The sequence below is a fragment of the Cucurbita maxima genome, unplaced genomic scaffold, assembly GCF_002738345.1.
Source record: "Cucurbita maxima cultivar Rimu unplaced genomic scaffold, Cmax_1.0 Cma_Scf00022, whole genome shotgun sequence".
Classification (NCBI taxonomy): domain Eukaryota; kingdom Viridiplantae; phylum Streptophyta; class Magnoliopsida; order Cucurbitales; family Cucurbitaceae; genus Cucurbita; species Cucurbita maxima.
Genome location: NW_019272038.1, coordinates 369,120 through 386,860, shown reverse-complemented (window position 1 = coordinate 386,860; position 17,741 = coordinate 369,120). Strand labels below are relative to the sequence as shown.

Here is a 17,741-nt window from a genome sequence, read left to right as displayed (position 1 = left end):
ACCGGGACATGGAAAATATTCATGAATTTAATTGTTTAAGAACATTATCCATTTATTTCATTTAAGAAATAAAATTACTGTCGTATATCTTTTAATCTACCAGAATTATTTTTATGCATTGGCAAGAACCACGTTCTATGACCTAAACAAATATACAACAAATGGTAGAGCGTTTGCTTCATTTTTTTTTGTATTTCTTCCTTCCCTCGAAATCTGGTCTGTTCATTCTCTAGTTTAAATTGGAGCTGCCTAAACTCATCTCCATTTTGATCTTACATGCCCAAAAATGGCAGTCGTCAAATATCGCCATATTATCATCAGTAAGTTCCCATTTAGCTCCATCTTTCACCAACGTTTCAGTTCCTTCACTTCCGATTCCATCAACCCCACGGCGGCGCCACCGACCTCCGCCTCCCACAACAACATTGGACTGGCAATTGACCCGACACACCTCCGCCGCGTCTGTACCGTTCTATATCAGCAGCAGAACTCCTCCGATCTCAGGCTTCACTCCAAACTTCGCGCCTGTAGTTTCAACCTCTCGCACGAATTCTTCCTCCAGGTCTGCAACACATTCCCTTTCTCATGGCGACCCGTTTATCGCTTCTTCCAATTCACCGAAACCGACCCGAATTTCACTCACACGGCGGTCTCTTTCAACAAGATGATTGATATTGTTGGAAAATCTCGAAATATCGATCTCTTGTGGGATTTGATTCAGGAAATGGGACGGCGGCGTTTGGTGACGGATAAGACCTTTGTTGTTGCTCTGAGAACGCTGGCGGCGGCAAGGGAATTGAAGAAATGTGTGGAGCTTTTCCATTTGATGAATGGATATGGATTTGGTTATAGCTTAGTGAGTTTGAACAAAGTAGTTGAGAAATTGTGTGGCTGTAAACTTGCGGATGAGGCTAAGTTTCTGGTTTTGAAATTGAAGGAATGGATCAAGGCTGATGGGGTTACTTACAAGTTATTGATTAAGGGATTTTGCGATGTGGGAGATGTGATTGAAGCTTCAAAGATTTGGAACTTAATGGTGGAAGAAGGGTTCGAGGCTGAAATGGAAGCTGTGGAGGAGATGATGAATGTTCTTTTCAAGGCCAACAAATTGGATGAAGCTTTGAAACTTTTTCAGGCAATGAGATCAAACAGGATGAATGATTTGATTCCTCCAACTTATAGTCTTGTGATTAAATGGTTATGCAACAAAGGCAAGACGAGGCAGGCCTATAATGTGTTCGACGAAATGCTTAAGAGAGGGTTTGAAGCTGATAATTCAGCACATTCTTCACTAATCTATGGGGTTTTAGCTAGAGGGAGGAGGAGGGAAGCTTATAACATAATGGGAAGAATTGAGAAGCCTGATTTGAGTGTTTATCATGCTATGATTAAGGGGCTTTTGAGGCTGCGAAGGGCAAGTGAAGCGACACAAGTTTTTCGGGAAATGATTGAAAGAGGGTGTGAGCCTATAATGCATACATATGTAATGTTGTTGCAAGGACATCTAGGGAGAAGGGGGAGGAAGGGATTGGATCCATTGGTGAATTTTGATACCATTTTTGTTGGAGGTTTGGTGAAGTTTGGGAAGTCATTGGAGGCCACAAAGTATGTGGAGAGAGTGATGAAAAGAGGGCTTGAAGTGCCAAGGTTTGATTACAACAAGTTTTTGCATTACTATTCGAATGAGGAGGGAGTGGTAATGTTTAGAGAGGTGGGGAATAGGTTGAGAGAAGTTGGGTTGGTTGATTTGGCTGATATATTTCAGAGGTATGGGGAGAAAATGACCACTAGAGATAGGAGGAGAGATCGAGCAACGGTGTCGTCGAGCAAGATACCGGCTGTGTCGGGTTGAAATGATCAGGTGTTTGAGGTGAGATAGGAGGAGAGATTGAGCAATGGTGTCGTCTCTGATTTGAAATGCCCTATTGGATAACAGATCGTTACGTTGTCGAGCAAGACATCGGCTGTGTCGAGTTGAAAGGATCAGGTGTTTGAGGTGAGATAGGAGGAGAGATCGAGCAACGGTGTCGTCTCAGATTTGGAAACACTTAGCACGACAAACTGCCAATCCATTCAAGGCAAGGATGGTTTTGATCTCATGCTTGGCTTAATCGAAGACATTGAAAGTTTACTCTTCACTGCTATATCACCTTGAACCTGAAATCAAACTGATTCATGCCCCTGCAAATGGTAACATGCTAGTAAATATAAAGGCCATTTGTACCAGAATCAGAGGATTCTTCATGGATTTTGAATTTAGTCTAAACTGATTTTCACTCTATAAGTTGGGGTGGTTGGCATAATAACAAACCCCCGCCCTTAACCCATGAAGGAAAAATAAATAATAAAAAGATAAGGCCATTTCATTTCGATAAAAGACTCACACCCGAGTTCCTTTAACTCAACTAGTTAAGACATAATCTTGACGAAAAGGTTAGAGATTCGAACCCTCCTCTTCAATCCCAAACATTATTGAACTCAATCCAAAATAAAACTCAACTGGTTAAGACATATAATCTTGACGAAAATATCGAAGATTTGAACCCTCATCGATCACCAACATTGCGGGAACTCTGAGTATCATTCAGGTTAATCTGGTTCAAGCTGTCCCCAGTTCCCTATTCAGGTAGTCAACAAACATCCTCTTAGCACTTACTGCATCACAAGGTGGCGGTGGCCCACTTAAACTAGTTTGCCCTGTTAGTTTAATGAACGTTCTCCGTAGCCTCCGAAGCTCGGGAAGACCGACCGACTTTGAAATATTGATGGTTGGCAAATCCTGACCCAGAGGGACACCGTTCAGAGGTCCTCCCATTGCTTGGCCTTGCGCTTCTACTATAGCATTAACCACTTCGTGTGTTGCTTTGTCCAACTCATACAAAGAATTCGCCTCCGATAATCGAGTACTCCGAGTCGCGATCGTTGGCTGTAAGATCTTTACATCCCTCGACTTCGAGTCGGCCGCTTTTGTCAAGTATGATACAACATCTAGAATGACAGTAGATGATTTCTCTATTCCATCTTTATGTGGCAACAACTCGAACAATGGCGAGTCCCATCTATTCCTACTAATTGGTCTCTCAAACCTTCTCACCAGATCTTCAAATATCTTATCATCGTAGTTAGCTTCTCCGTTCTCTCGCCGCTCGTCGTTCCACTTCCTACAATGTGTTTCTTCCACATCACAGTACAGAACACAGTACCTAATTCCAGCTCCACGAGCCAAACACCACAGCTCGTACCTATAACCCTTTATACTATTCAAAGAGTCTACAATGACAATGTTGTCTTCCGATACAGATCGGTCGACTTCAGATCTGATCACTCCTCTTAAATTCTTTTCGGCAGGCATATCGGCATAGCTCTGATTGCGGTCGAGATGAAAAGAAGTTTCATTGATTATCTTTACAGCTTGTTTTACATTTGATTCCTTGAGAGCTTCAGCTAAGCAGAGTGCCGCAGTGGACTTCCCACTGCATGGCTGGCCACAGACCACAACCAATGCCATTTTATGAAGAAAATTGAGCTTGTAGGCAAAGATTTCAAAGCAGAAAAGTTCTAACTGCTAATAATCAAAGAAAAAACAACAAATATCAATAACACTACGAGTAAAAGTACTTGTTTCTCATCCAAGAAGATAATACCATAACATAGCAAGAACCATTAAAAAGAAATGATCAAGGAATTTACACAAATAACATATGATCCATACTACAAATTATAAGAAAACTTTGTAGGATGCAGCAAATGCAAGTAAAAATAAACAGAAGCCTGACAATGAGTCGAACTCCATGCATAAAGTCAAGAATGTTCATGCTGACTTGCGTGCACCTCGACTAATCTCACCAGATAGCCATTTGACGCTACTACGTTTGATTGCAAATATAACTTGTTAAATCTTATGCAGTTGGTCACCACCCTAGGGCGTTCTTCGCTTTCAATAATTAAGATTTGGACTCGTAAATTTCCTAATAACTAAAAGTTACATTGAACAGCCCAACAAAATTAAATGAAGAAATACACAGAGGACAGGGAAGTTACCTAGATTCAGAATATAGAGCAGCAATAGATAAACAGAAGTAGGTTCAGATTACTCTTTCAGATCCAAAGAACAGAATAAAATAAGCGAAATTTTATTGTCGGATTTGTCACTGTTCTACGAATTCATTGTGGCTCAAAGTGAAGTTCGGTTGATAGAACAAACAATAGGTGGAATAACGATATCTCAGAGAAGAAAAGGCTCGAGATAAAAGAACCTTCAATTTTTCAGACAAGAAGCCGAAGATTTGAGGCAATAAATTCAGGCTTCCGGAGCTTCAAATCTTCTCATAATTTATAAACAAGTGACTCAATCTCTCGACATATAGCAACAAACTGATCTCTCTCCGCGTTGAGAGAAATCATTAAAAGTTTCCGAATCAAAATTAAGAGAATCTAAGCCAATAGAACCAGGCCACGCGATGAAACCACAGAGAAATATCGATTCTTACCTTGATTGCCTTGGATATCTCAGGCTGCTTGCCCCCACCGTCTGTTCGTCTCTAAAGAAGGAGAGGCCCAAACGTCGGAATTGATTGATGAAGATGAACTTCTTAAACCTTTCTACAGAAAATACCTTGAAAATATTAATAAAATGAATAATATATATATATATTTAATAATAGAAAAATACTATACGCTTTTTTTTAAATAAATTAAAATAGTTACTAAACTAATTTCTACCCTTTTATATGTTTATTTTTATTTTATAAATTTGACTAAAAATTTAAATATTTTTAACACGAAATTATTTATACAAAAATAAAAAATTAAAAAAAGTTTAAAATATAGTTTATGTTAACCTAATATTTGTATAACCCAATTCTAGACCATGATAATTAACTCGTTCAATTAACCAAATTAAAAAAATATTCTTTTTTATAATTTTAATATTATCTTTGGATTTCATAAACGTGTCATAATTACCTTTAAAAATTGAAATTTGTTAGAATGTTGGACGAAAAAACGCGTGATGTGACATAATTAGGATGTTGGTTTGGATTAAGCGGAAAAGAATATATTTAAATATGTGGATTTTTTAATTTAATATTCTTTTTTTTTAATTTAGAAATATTTACCAAAGGCTAACAATAATATTACCAGAATCCTACCCGACTTGTAAAGCTAATGAAAGCAAAGGTGAATAATATTGACAGGGTAAATACGTCATTATTTTAAATATAATATTATAATAATTTGAAAATTCATCTAAAAATATAATACGTGGTGGCCGAGGTGCAAAAATGGAAAGAAAAAATAGAAAATTAAAAAAATTGCCATATATGATTAAAATTTCAAAGGGAGTGTGAACTGGGCGACCTCTCCCGAGTTGGATTTCCCCATGAGGCCAATGTCGTTCCCAACTCTTATAAAGTAGGCGATTCCTTCAACGCCATTTTGTCACCATCGCCGCCGTCTCCACCACCGTCACTACCGATTCGATTTCCTCAAACTCACTCCACTTCCGATTCGAATTCCGAAACCACTCCTCTTTTTTCTCTTCTGTTTCTGCGCTATGGTGGCCGGAGGAAGAGGCGCCGCCGTAGGCATCGGCGTGGCGGTGGTGATGGCGGTGTTAGGGATTCAGATCTGTTCGGCGCAGATTTCCAGAAGCGGTTTTCCGAGCGAATTTGTTTTCGGAACGGCCTCCTCTGCTTTTCAGGTTCCGTTCTTTTATTCTAACAAAACCATTGCAACTCTTACAAGTTTTTTCTTAAAAAAAAAATAAAAATTAATAATAAATTAAACTTTATCTTTATCTTCCTAATTTATGAATTATTTGGATGTTAATATTGGTTTCAATAAAAGAAAATTGATATTTATAAATTAAAATTTTTTAAATGAATAATTATAAATAGTGTGTAATACCAAACCACGTAGAGTATTTATCAATTATGGTTCACAGTATGAAGGAGCTATCAAGGAGGGCGGAAGAGGACTTACAATTTGGGACACATTTTCCCATTCATTTGGTAATTATTATTATTATTATTATTGTTATTTTGGTATTTTTAAAGAAAATGTGAAAAATAAATAAATAAAATAAAAAGGCTAAATATATTTACCTTTTATTATTATTATTATTATTATTTTTTAATGGTTAGATGGTGTTGAATTGAATTAATTTAGTATTTAATAAAAGTCATATTTTACCAAATTAAAATATATAGTATTTTTTTTATTTAATTAATACGATATATTTTTATATTACATTATTTTTTTTTGTGTACTTATTAATGAAAATAAGAATTCAACTATCACATTAAAAATGCAATTTAAAATTTAAAAATGAAATAAATAAATTAATTAATTAAGGTTTTCTTTTTAGTAATATTGTGAATAATGAAATGATGCAGGGAAGGTGATTGATTCTAGTAATGCCGATGATGCAGTGGACCAGTACCACCGGTATCCGGTAACAATATTTATAACTTTAATATCAATTATTGAGAAGAAGAAGAAAAAAAAACGAAATTAAATTAATAATAATAATAAAATGGAAACAGGAAGACATTAAACTTATGAAGGATATGGGTATGGACGCCTACCGATTCTCCATTGCCTGGTCTCGGATTTTTACAAGTAATATTTTTTTTAAGGTCATAATAGTAAAATTACAACTTTCGACTTCTTAATTAAAAAAATAATACATGACATACTTTTGTTTCGTAAGATGGAAGCGGAGAGATCAATCAAGCTGGAGTCGATCATTACAACGATTTCATTAATGCTCTGTTAGCTCAAGGTAAGTATAAGCTGTCATGACCTTGCAATAATGATGAGTATTCTTTGATTATAAGCCGCACTAATAGAGAGAGTATTCTTTGATTATAAACTGCACTAATAGAGAGAGTATTCTTTGATTATAGATTCATGATCATTCCCATTAACCCCCCTTGAACAAAGTACGCCTCTGATCCCATGTTCACGCCTCTGATCCCATGTTCAACATTAACTCCCCTTGAATAAAGAAGAGTCTTATTCGACATTTGTTGTGGATTTATCAATCTATTGGCACGACTAAATTTAGGGCATGAGTCTGATATAATGTTAGATGAACACGACTCTTCACAATGGTATGATATTGTCCACTTTACTTTGAGCTTCCCGAAAAGGCCTCACAGCAATGAACAGAGTATTATTTCATCATCTAACAAATAATAATAATAATAATAATAAACCTAGGTTGTTCTTCAACTCCTGACTCCTGACTGTTTGTTGAACCAGGAATCGAACCCTATGTCACTCTCTATCATTGGGACCTTCCTCAAGCCTTAGAAGACAGATACACTGGCTGGCTCAGCCCCCAAATCATGTAAATCCCTAAACCCTAACCCTAATTCTTCATTCCTCCATTTCAATTCCCGCCTTTCAAATTTGCAGACAAGATTTCGCGGTTTTCGCCGAGACGTGCTTTCAGAAGTTTGGCGATCGAGTGAAGAATTGGATTACGTTCAATGAACCGCATACCTTCGCTACACAGGGTTACGACATCGGCCTTCATGCGCCGGGCCGCTGCTCCATTCTTCTCCATCTCAAGTGTCGGAATGGCAACTCTGCAACCGAGCCTTACATTGTTGCGCACAATCTTCTCCTATCGCACGCCGCTGTCTCCGATATTTACAGGAGAAAGTACCAGGTAAGAATCCTGAATGAGGCTTTTATTGAAATTCGTATCGCTTAGATGGTATTCTGTCTGTTTGTGGTTTTATTTCGTTTGAGATTGTGGAATATTATGATAAATGGTGTGAGATTTGGGGATTTTTGCAGAAGAGCCAGGGAGGAGTGATTGGGATCTCGCTTGATGTTATCTGGTTCGTACCAGGTACGAATTCCACCGATGACATTCAAGCAACCCAAAGAGCTCAAGATTTTCAGCTCGGATGGTGATTTCTTTAAACAATCTGTTTTCGGGTTCACCAAATTGGAGATCATGTTGTGATTTAAGTTCATTCACTTTCAGGTTTCTCAATCCGTTGATATTTGGTGAATATCCAAGCTCCATGAGAAGCAGAGTTGGAGGGCGGCTACCGACGTTTTCCGCGTCGGAGTCGGCTTTAGTGAAAGGATCTCTGGATTTCGTTGGCATAAATCACTACACCACATTTTACGCTTATCACAACAGCACAAACATTATTGGTGTTGTTCTGAATGACAGCATTGCTGATTCTGGTGCCTTCACAGTTCGTAAGAATCCTTAATATATAAACATCATCTCTTTTGAATAATTTAGACATATCTGAATCAAATTTGAAGTTTTCCCTTCTTAAATTCTCTTCATTGGTTCTGTTCTTGTTTATGCAGCATTCAAAGGGCTGAAAACCATTGCAGAAAGGGTAGGGTGCTGCTGCTCTAATGTTTGACAAAATCAGAAGACAAAAACACAAGTAACTCAGTTTTTTTGTTTATGAACTTTCAGGCAAATTCTATATGGTTATACATAGTTCCTAGTGGGATGCGAAGTTTGATGAATTACATCAAGAACAACTATGGAAATCCACTAGTGATCATCACTGAAAATGGTAAAACACAGCTCGAAACACAGAACTTTTGCGAAAAAGTAAAGATCTAACTCGCTATTGTCGGGATTATAACAGGGATGGACGATCCGAACGACCGATCTAAACCGATCAAAGAAGCATTAAAGGATGAGAAAAGGATCAGATACCACAATGGCTACTTAACAAACCTTCTAGCTGCCATCAAGTGAGTTCTTCATGTTCTTGTTCATCAGTGTCAAATGTGAATGGCAATTTTAGTTGTGTGGTTTTCTGAGATGCAAAATCTGGTTGTGTGGGCTGTAGGGAAGATGGGTGCAATGTGAAAGGGTACTTTGCTTGGTCTCTGTTGGATAATTGGGAGTGGTCTGCTGGTTTCACTTCAAGGTTTGGCCTTTACTATGTTGATTACAAGGACAAGCTGAAGAGATACCCCAAGGACTCGGTTCAATGGTTCAAGAATTTCTTGGCTTCTTAGAACTCAGAGAATCTTAAAAGAAGGTTAGCCCACAGTTTCATGCTTTTGTCTTTGTTTTTGTTGTCATTTGATACATTATCTTATCGTGCAAAGCTATATTTAACATTATTGCGCAAATAATAAGATATTTGTTAAATAATATATAATCCAAATAAATGGAAAAGGTTGCCCTCTTGAGAATTGAAACTTGTTAGAGGAAGTTCATTTTCCATTTCCTCTTCATTTCTTAGCTTTAAAATTTTAAAATAAATAATTCGAGGAAAAAGTCCATGTCGATCGAAGGGTATTATTGTCATTTTGATTTTGTGGGTGGTGGGTCCATGCACCAACGTCCCATTCATCCACTCTAACCTATATTCAAAGTTTCGTGATTTGACTTTATCTTTTGGCCTACCATTTTTTCGGGATGGTCCTTACAGACAAACAAAATTATTTTTTAATAATAAAAACCTTTTTTTTTTTTTCTATTATTATTATTTTGAAAAATCCATTTGAATTTTTTTAACCATATGAGGGCAGTTATTCTATGATATTGGACTTGGCCCAACTTATAAAGCCCATAAAAAAGCCCATTTACATATTCTTCATTGGTAAGTGTTGAGGTATACTAAATATATTGACCTTTCAACCGTAGAAATGTTTTTATTTTGATAATAATTATTCATGCTTACGAAAGCAACATTTTTTTTCTTTTCACAAAAAATGTGTCTTTATTTTGGCCCCCCATTAGCTAATTTATTAAGACTAAAATAATTTAGGACTAATGTCCCTCTTTAATTAAAGTGCAACACTTGTATAATCAAATATCTAATTACGATATTAGATTTGGTTGATTGATTAGTTAAACTATTATTGTTATTATTATTATTATTAGTAGTAGTAGTAGTAGGTTTAATTATGAGTTTAGGCTGAAACGTTTTGGGTCTATTTTGTTCTTAAACTTTAAAAATTGTATAATCCCAAATTTTAAAAAATATAAAATAAAATGATTTATATACCCTTTTAGGGTTTTGCAGACTCTTCCTCTTCTTCTTTGCTCGATGTCTCGGTCACTTTTGTGTTTAGGCTTGCTTTTTGTCTCGTGTTATACATCATTTACCTATTTGACTCTTATTTATTGTTTTTATTATTATTATTATTATTATTTTGCAACTTGAAGTTGTTATTATAATCCAATTTCATCTATAAAAAGTTAAAACGTTGAATGTTTAGAGACTAAATTTACACCGACAGTCAATCGGCATTGTCTATCCTATCCCTCCACTTACCAAAAAGTTGAAATCTTCAAAATCTCTTGAATTGACAATGTGGGGCAGTGCTTATTATCCAACACGTGTCATTGAATTTATTATTATTTAACAAAATTAATTTTTATTTTATTAAAGAGTCCTTGAGTGGCTTTAGGCCCCCATCAAAAGTAAAAACAAAATTTAACATAAATGTCAACTCCTAGGTAGCTTATGGTAATTTTTGTGAGATAAAATAATTACATATCGCTATCAGTCCCACAATTTTGGAAAGGTTTCCACACCTTATAGAAATGTTTCGTTCTCTTCCTCAACCAATGTGAGATCCCACCGTCCACCTCCCTTGGGGCTCAACGTCCTCGCTGGCACATTGCTCGATGTTTGACTCTGATACCATTTGTAATAGCTCAAGTCCACCGCTAGTAAATGTTGTTTGTTTTGGTCTATTACGTATCGCAGCCTCACGATTTTAAAACACGTCAATTATAAAGAAATTTTCACTTCTTTATAAATAATGTTTCGTTCTCGTCTTCGACCTATATAGAATCTCACATTACCATCTGTCGGTTAGAAAATAAGAAAAAAAAAAAAATAGTGGAAGAGTTGGTTGGGGTGGTAATGTAAAAGGCAAATGTGGAGGGGCGTGGGAGTGAAAATGACATTCTTGCTTTAGAATCAAGTTAGCTTATTAATTAAAAAGAAATAAAGAAAATAATAATAATAATAAAAATAAAGATTCTCATTAGTTCCCCTTTCTCTATCCTTCTCTCTCTCCTCTTTCTAATATTCCCTCCAAAAAACAAGCACGTGATCACAATGCCTTCGTTCAATTATTACTATATTGTTATTCCCTTGAGTATAAATTTCCAAATTTAGATATTCAAATTACTTTCATACCCTTGCCCCTTCATCCTAATTTAGATATACAAAAGGGTATTAAAGTAAAACCCCAAGTCAAATTTCACCAACTTTGTTATTCATAATATTACCTAATAAATAAATAAACCAATTTATAACAACATGTATAACGACTAATACTATATAAACTATCCCGATGAATTAAATTTGGTTTAAAATCCCAAAAAAATGTTTGGTATAAATATCGTTAAAAAATCATAAATTTGCAATAAAAAGATGGAAAATAGACACATAGAGCATAGTATATAATATATATAATATATATAATGGGTTGCCATAAGTAATTTAATGGCTTAATTAAATATATGCTTAGGGTTAGGGCATTAAATTGGGGGACACTAACTCCCAACCCAACCACTATCAAATTATTAAAAACCTACCCTAAGTTATCGTTGAAGTTGCCTATTTCAAATTTATATTAAATTTAAAATTTATCAAAGATTTACTTAAAATACACCCTACATTTAATCTAAAAATAAGGATTATTTTCTTAACCAGTACCCATGTAGTGCCACGTAGGATCGACTACATAGTAGAGATGTTCACGGAGCAGAGTAAGAACAAGAAACCCTTCTCCATCCTTATATTCCTTTCGAATAAATTTTTAATAGTTAATTTTTATTAAAAATGGTAAAACATTTTTAACCTAGGGTAAATTTCCCATTAAATTATTAATTTATGTATTAACATTCTCTTACAAAAGGTTTAAACAAAATTTTAGCTGATAGACGTTATTGAGAATTTTAAAATACTAAGAAAGAAAGAAATAAATAAATAAATATAGTCATTTTAACAAAAAAAAAAAAAAGCTATTATTATTATTATTAATTTTTAATATAAGGACGTTTTATTAGGGTGCGTTACTTTATTTTATTTAAGAGAAAATAAAAAGGAAAAATAATTAAAAAAGTTCTATTGGTGGCCCAAAGATAAATAAATTTTATTTAATTTTGAACAGTTTCAATAATGAAATAATTATAATTACGATAATAACCCCAAAACAAACCCATAATAATTTTTCAACCACTCGTTAATAGCTCTATAAATCCTATGCTTTCTGTGCATTAATGTTTGATTGGTCCCACCCATTTTCATTATAATTTCTATTTAATCCCTAAACTTTTAAAAATTACACGTTATGAATTTTTAGATATATAATTTAATTAGTTCGTAGAGTTTGAAATTAGTTTCTCAATAATTCTCGAATAGAGTTTATATTAGTTGAAATTCACCTAACAAATTTTAATATATATTAATTTTTATTTAAAATTCAATTATAAATTAATTTCAAATTTTAAAACCCAAATAATTAAAATTTTATTTTTGAAACCTTATATATATATATATATATATTAGTTAAGATAAGTGATTGATTTTTAAAATATTTTAGATCAAGAAAATATTCAATATAGTTTCATATATTATATCTTTTAATGTTTGTACTATGAATGAGTTAATTACTAATAATAATTTTGAGCTATTTTAATATAAAGTTGTACCATATAATAATATAATTAAATGCGACATAACCTCTAAAGGGAAAAATAAAATAAAATAAGGTTGGGGACAAATTCTCTTCCATGTGTATATATATATTTAGATGGTATAAGCTTCTATTTTTTTAAAATTTATTATTTTTTCTTTTAGACGGATATATACCAATTTGAATATAGCTCACCTAAATATATTAATTTATTTAAAAGTAATTTTTATTATTCAAAAATATTCAATAATATATCGAATTTACGCCGTAGGGTAACTATGATTATACCAATACAAAGTTCAAAATTGAAGGTGTAATTATAGTTATTCCCGAAGTAAGCTAAGATGCTTAAATTGGTTTAATTAGTATCAAAACGAGCAACAAACGAGTAGAATCAAAAGTCGTATTAGATGCTTTATAGGAGACGAGTAGCCTTTAAACTTTTTTCTACGAGTCGGCAATGTGTCGACATCGTGGCATCAATCGGTATCAACAATTTTTATCAACAATTTTTATTTATTAATATTAATATTAATATTAATATTTCCACGTAGGTATTTTAAATGAAGCCAAATAAAGTAATTAAAGAGCTTTTATAATTTCCATTGATGCGCGTGGGTCCCACGCCCCCCTCGTTGTCCCCGGTTCCATGCTTAAATACCAGCCTCCCGTACGAGCTGAGAAGTTGACGCCCATTTTTGTAATTAATTTAAAATTTAAAAAATATTAATAAATTATTTTTTTATTTAATTTCTGGTTATCTTCCCTTCTATCATCTCTCTCGAACTGCATTTTGACGCGACATAGCTTTCTAAAAAACCTTTCAAAAAGTTCAGAAACTACGCGTCCTTTCCATTTCTCAACGTACCTTTCTCGCCATTTCCTTCTGTTCTGCAAACCCTAATTTCTTCCTCTTTCTCTCTCTCTCTCCTCCAATTTCACCTCCTTCCGCTTCGATTATGGACCGCGATCCTCCGCCGAACTTCTCCACCAACGATTCCTCCTCTAATTGGACCAGCTCTTCACTCGCCTCTGCCTCCGTCGACGCTGATTACCTTCTCTCCGGCGATAGAGAAACCTCTATCCTCACTGAATTCGGATGGAATTTCGACTCCGATGAAGTTCAGCCTTCCCGATTTCTCGACTCCGACCAGATCGCCACCGATGACAACGCCGATTTTGCCGGAACCTCCACCGGCAGTCTACAGAGCCCTGACGTTCCTGTTCCGCTTGCCTCCAATCCTTCATTGTCTTCGAGCTCGAGCGGAGAGCTGCCAGAGAAACAGCCTGAGATTCCGTGAGTTTCGTTCCGATCAATTAAACGATCTCTTCATGCTTCATTCTTCATACTTCATATTTCATCATCGTGTTCCGATTCTGCAACTTTAATGGCGATTAACTTCTGATTTTTCTCTCTTTTTAAAAACGAAAAATCGAAGGTTCGTTTCCGATTATTGGTAAAATTTTAAGAACCGTATTCGAATTCGTGAGGTTTTTCTAGTTCTTGCTTTGTTGTATTGTTAGGTTCCGATTGGAAAAGAGAACGCGAAAATTGGGGGAGATAGTGCAAGAACTCTGCGTTTGAATCCATTCTCCAACTTGGGGAGGTAGTTTCGTAAATTCGGTGAAAGCAGGGGCCAACAAGTATAAATGCATGAAAATATAGGGACCGTTTTGCAGTTTCTAGAAAAACTAGTCCTCCAACATCGCCGTTATTGCGGCGGGAATGCCATTTCCTTATCCCTATTTCTTTTTCTTCACTTCGTTAAATGAAAATCTCAAATAATTAATTCCGATTAAAATATTTAAAAAAAAAATAATCGGAGGAAAAATCAAATTTTAAAAGCATAAACCCCCAAGGGTTTTTTTTTTTTTTTTTTTTTTTTTTTTTTCTTTCTTTCTATATATTTATTCTGAATCAAATTAACGAAGAATAATTCTCCCGGATTGATTATTATTTATTAAAAATTTGGATGGTTGGCGTTATTTGTTCGATGTGCTTTTCATTCATGTAATATCGCATGTGTATATTTATTTATTTAATTTTAATGCATATACTTAAAATTTATGATGCTGAGAAAAAATGTATTGTTTTATTTATTTTTGTTTTAAATTTTCTGGTCCATAATGGGTCTGTCATTACCTAATTCTTTGATGTTCCTTTGAAATGATTGATCGTTTGCTCTTGTCTTATTACATCATAATCAATGAATTATGGTTTCTTGTGCTATTTTTTTCTGCTTAATGCAATGCACCTTGGCTTTCCTTTTCCAAAATTAAATTGATATTTAACTCGTTGCTTCCACGTGGAGGTGAGAGTTCGAATCTCTAGCCCGTCGAATTTATAATGTTTTAATGTTTATGAACTTGCTTAGATATAGTATGGTTCGATTTTTTTTTTGACGGTTTCGAAGCAATTGATCTGAGAAATTGAGAAATGTAAGATTGGTTTGATTTTCAAGATTTTGCTTTTACTTTATAAATTTGTAGGTGAAATATTTTGTAGGCGGAATAAGGTAAAAAAGAAGGGGCAAAAGCGAATCCGGCAGCCACGATTTGCATTCATGACCAAAAGCGAAGTGGATCATCTTGAAGATGGCTACCGTTGGAGGAAATATGGACAAAAGGCTGTCAAAAATAGTCCATTTCCCAGGTTTGTATCCATATATTACCCTATTTCTCAATAATTTTAGGTTTATTTCTCAATTTACATTCACTTTCTACCCATTTTCTCATATATAAATTATATATTCACACGATTAGGGTAACAACTTATCGATTGAAGGTTTGAATCTCCATCATTACCACTGTATATTGAAATATCGAAAAAGAAGGGTTTATACGTAGGGTTAGGTGCATAAAAAATGTACAATTCAATAATATCTATAATATTTGGTATTCGTTATTTATTCTATAAGAATTATGGAAGAATATCTCTGCATAGAAATATATATAAGCTATATTTTCATACTCGTTCATTATAGTCAGTATAAATTTTTTTACAAAAAAGACTATAAAAAGTATATTATAATATTTTTCGTTAGCATGATGATATTGACAAAAGTACAAACATAATACAATCCCAATGAAACCCTAAGATACTATTTTAGAGGCTCTCCAATCATGTTTTAAGAATCAAACACTAATATGAAACCTATTAACTCGGGTTAGAGTGTAAGCGAGTGATGCTTTCGACTATTGGAGTGGCATCACTCCACCGCTTTACCTAGCAGCACGACACGACACGACACTTATATTGATATAATACATTCAAACCCAGATTTCTTTCTTTTTTTGCTCTCCTCATAATCATTGAGAGAAGGTGAGACAAAAGTTAAAAAGCTTGATTTTATGTGTTCGCTTCCACATCTCTGTTTCAAAACAACAAAAGCAAAAAGAAACGATAATATATGGAAAGACAGATGTCTTTTCTTTGTGTTGTCGCATAATTAGCTCTTAATTTATTCCCAGGAGTTATTATAGGTGCACCAACAGCAAATGCACCGTGAAGAAAAGGGTAGAACGCTCGTCTGAAGATCCAACGGTTGTGATTACAACTTACGAAGGCCAACACTGTCATCACACCGTTGGATTCCCTCGTGGAGGAGGACTCAACTTGGGTCATGAAGCTGCTTTTGGGACTCAATTTTCCCCTCATATGGCTCAGGCTCAGTTCTTTTACCCTGATCCTCACCCACCGCCCACAATTAGCCCTCCAAATGCTCCTCCCAACTTGCCATCAGTGGCACCGTCCCAAGAAGAGCCTACAAATTCTTCACCCCAAGTGGCTTCGGATGAGGGCTTACTAGGCGATGTTGTGGCGCCAGGCATGCGTAGAAGATGACCCACTAGCAGCCCAATTTGTGGTATGAAGTCCCTGCACTAACCTCATCTCTAAATACTATTTAACTTATTTTTTTGATTGAAATTATTGAGATGCTGCTTTTGGAGGAGAGTGTATGTTTTGAAATTATTGATAAGCTCATTTTGCTTGAACTTGTACAAATCAGAAAGGTTGTTGCTTGTTGTCGCCTATTTTTCTTTTGTCTTGTTTTAGATTTAACTCATTGGGTTCCTCTACCATGTATGGATGCATTGAAAATTGAATCAAATGTTGTTTAAGGATCAAATTTTGTTTCATTTCTTTTCTCGAGTCTATTAGACCACCTTGCAACCATTCCAGTTGGTCGATGACGATCCTCTATGGATGCAGGATCAGGGTTTGTTTGGTCGTTAATCACACCCTAGCCCAAGGCAGAGGTTCATCCACTAAACTCTAAATGTTGAATGGCTCTGTGACCTCTCTGGGTCACAATTGGAGGATTCTCTTATTATGTATAGATATAGATATAACCGATAGTAATGAATATATTGTGTGGTGAAGGTAAACTAAATAAGTAAGCATAATGTGTGGCAGTCGAACAAATAATTTAGGAATTTTATTTTTAAGATTCTAAATATGTTACCGAACACATTAAAAATCGGTGTAAAAACATGGAATACAACTCGGTTATGTATTATATTCCATGTTTTGAGATCACCCACTACCCTAAATCTTCCTGTAAGGTTAAAATTTCCATGAAGTTACCTTGGGAGTAAATCTTGATCATGAAAAACAGCGACTTATGGTGTTATAAACAGTGAATAAATTTTACTGTGCTTCCAAGTGCCGTAAAAAACAGAAAGACAAAGTCAGTAGAACTCAGTTTCCTTTAAGAAAAAGCTTCATTAAAAGAACAAAACAAAGCCAAATCTTACAGCCTTATGCTTTGTTAACTGAAAGGAACAGAAACCCTTAGGGTTAGCTGTTGCATGAAACCCTTTTTTTCCCCTTAAAAAAAAAAAAGTAATTATTTTCATTATTAAATTAATGTTTCTTCATTCCTAAGTTACTTTCACTGTTCCATTCCTAAGTTACTCCCTTTTTTTCCTCTTTTTTTTGTTTTGTTTTACTTTATAATTTATGTTTTTGTTTTTCGGGTTACTGAGATCATGTTACTTATTGTGAGTTAAGCTCGGCTTTGACGTCCGTTATGACTTATTTCTTATTCTTTGAGTATGTCGGGGGGGGGGGGGGG

The 17,741-nt window shown here is 34.8% G+C and overlaps 4 protein-coding genes across 7 annotated transcripts; 3 read left to right on the top strand and 1 right to left on the bottom strand.

Annotated features, from left to right (window-relative positions):
- The first annotated feature begins 88 nt into the window (after nucleotides 1–88).
- Nucleotides 89–2,245, top strand: LOC111496548 (putative pentatricopeptide repeat-containing protein At1g26500). The gene has a single exon (XM_023147020.1). It carries the CDS (start codon nucleotides 287–289, stop codon nucleotides 1,850–1,852), a length of 1,566 nt encoding a protein of 521 aa, XP_023002788.1. The 5' UTR covers nucleotides 89–286; the 3' UTR covers nucleotides 1,853–2,245.
- Nucleotides 2,246–2,347: 102 nt separating this feature from the next.
- Nucleotides 2,348–4,621, bottom strand: LOC111496551 (protein KTI12 homolog). Of its 3 annotated transcripts, XM_023147028.1 has the most exons (3): nucleotides 4,491–4,621; nucleotides 2,567–3,562; nucleotides 2,348–2,494 (listed from the first exon to the last, which is right to left on the bottom strand). In XM_023147028.1, the coding sequence occupies exon 2, from the start codon at nucleotides 3,506–3,508 to the stop codon at nucleotides 2,600–2,602; it is 909 nt and encodes a 302-aa protein (XP_023002796.1). In that variant the 5' UTR covers nucleotides 3,509–3,562; nucleotides 4,491–4,621; the 3' UTR covers nucleotides 2,348–2,494; nucleotides 2,567–2,599. The 3 variants fall into 3 exon arrangements, with proteins under 3 accessions (XP_023002796.1, XP_023002794.1, XP_023002797.1); XM_023147026.1 differs by having other exon boundaries at nucleotides 2,348–3,565; XM_023147029.1 differs by lacking the exon at nucleotides 4,491–4,621 and adding an exon at nucleotides 4,042–4,464 and having other exon boundaries at nucleotides 2,348–3,565.
- A 933-nt stretch (nucleotides 4,622–5,554) lies between these two features.
- On the top strand, nucleotides 5,555–9,195 carry LOC111496549 (beta-glucosidase 40-like). The gene is made up of 13 exons (XM_023147021.1): nucleotides 5,555–5,701; nucleotides 5,945–6,011; nucleotides 6,396–6,454; nucleotides 6,546–6,621; nucleotides 6,713–6,784; nucleotides 7,267–7,354; nucleotides 7,423–7,678; nucleotides 7,810–7,925; nucleotides 8,003–8,226; nucleotides 8,344–8,375; nucleotides 8,459–8,561; nucleotides 8,637–8,745; nucleotides 8,844–9,195. The coding sequence occupies exons 1-13, from the start codon at nucleotides 5,555–5,557 to the stop codon at nucleotides 9,013–9,015; spliced, it is 1,521 nt and encodes a 506-aa protein (XP_023002789.1). The 3' UTR covers nucleotides 9,016–9,195.
- A 4,234-nt stretch (nucleotides 9,196–13,429) lies between these two features.
- Nucleotides 13,430–17,099, top strand: LOC111496552 (probable WRKY transcription factor 57). Of its 2 annotated transcripts, XM_023147031.1 has the most exons (4): nucleotides 13,430–13,960; nucleotides 15,170–15,316; nucleotides 16,135–16,529; nucleotides 16,877–17,099. In XM_023147031.1, the coding sequence occupies exons 1-3, from the start codon at nucleotides 13,623–13,625 to the stop codon at nucleotides 16,505–16,507; spliced, it is 858 nt and encodes a 285-aa protein (XP_023002799.1). In that variant the 5' UTR covers nucleotides 13,430–13,622; the 3' UTR covers nucleotides 16,508–16,529; nucleotides 16,877–17,099. The 2 variants fall into 2 exon arrangements, with proteins under 2 accessions (XP_023002799.1, XP_023002798.1); XM_023147030.1 differs by lacking the exon at nucleotides 16,877–17,099 and having other exon boundaries at nucleotides 13,431–13,960; nucleotides 16,135–16,775.
- The last annotated feature ends 642 nt before the right edge of the window (nucleotides 17,100–17,741 follow it).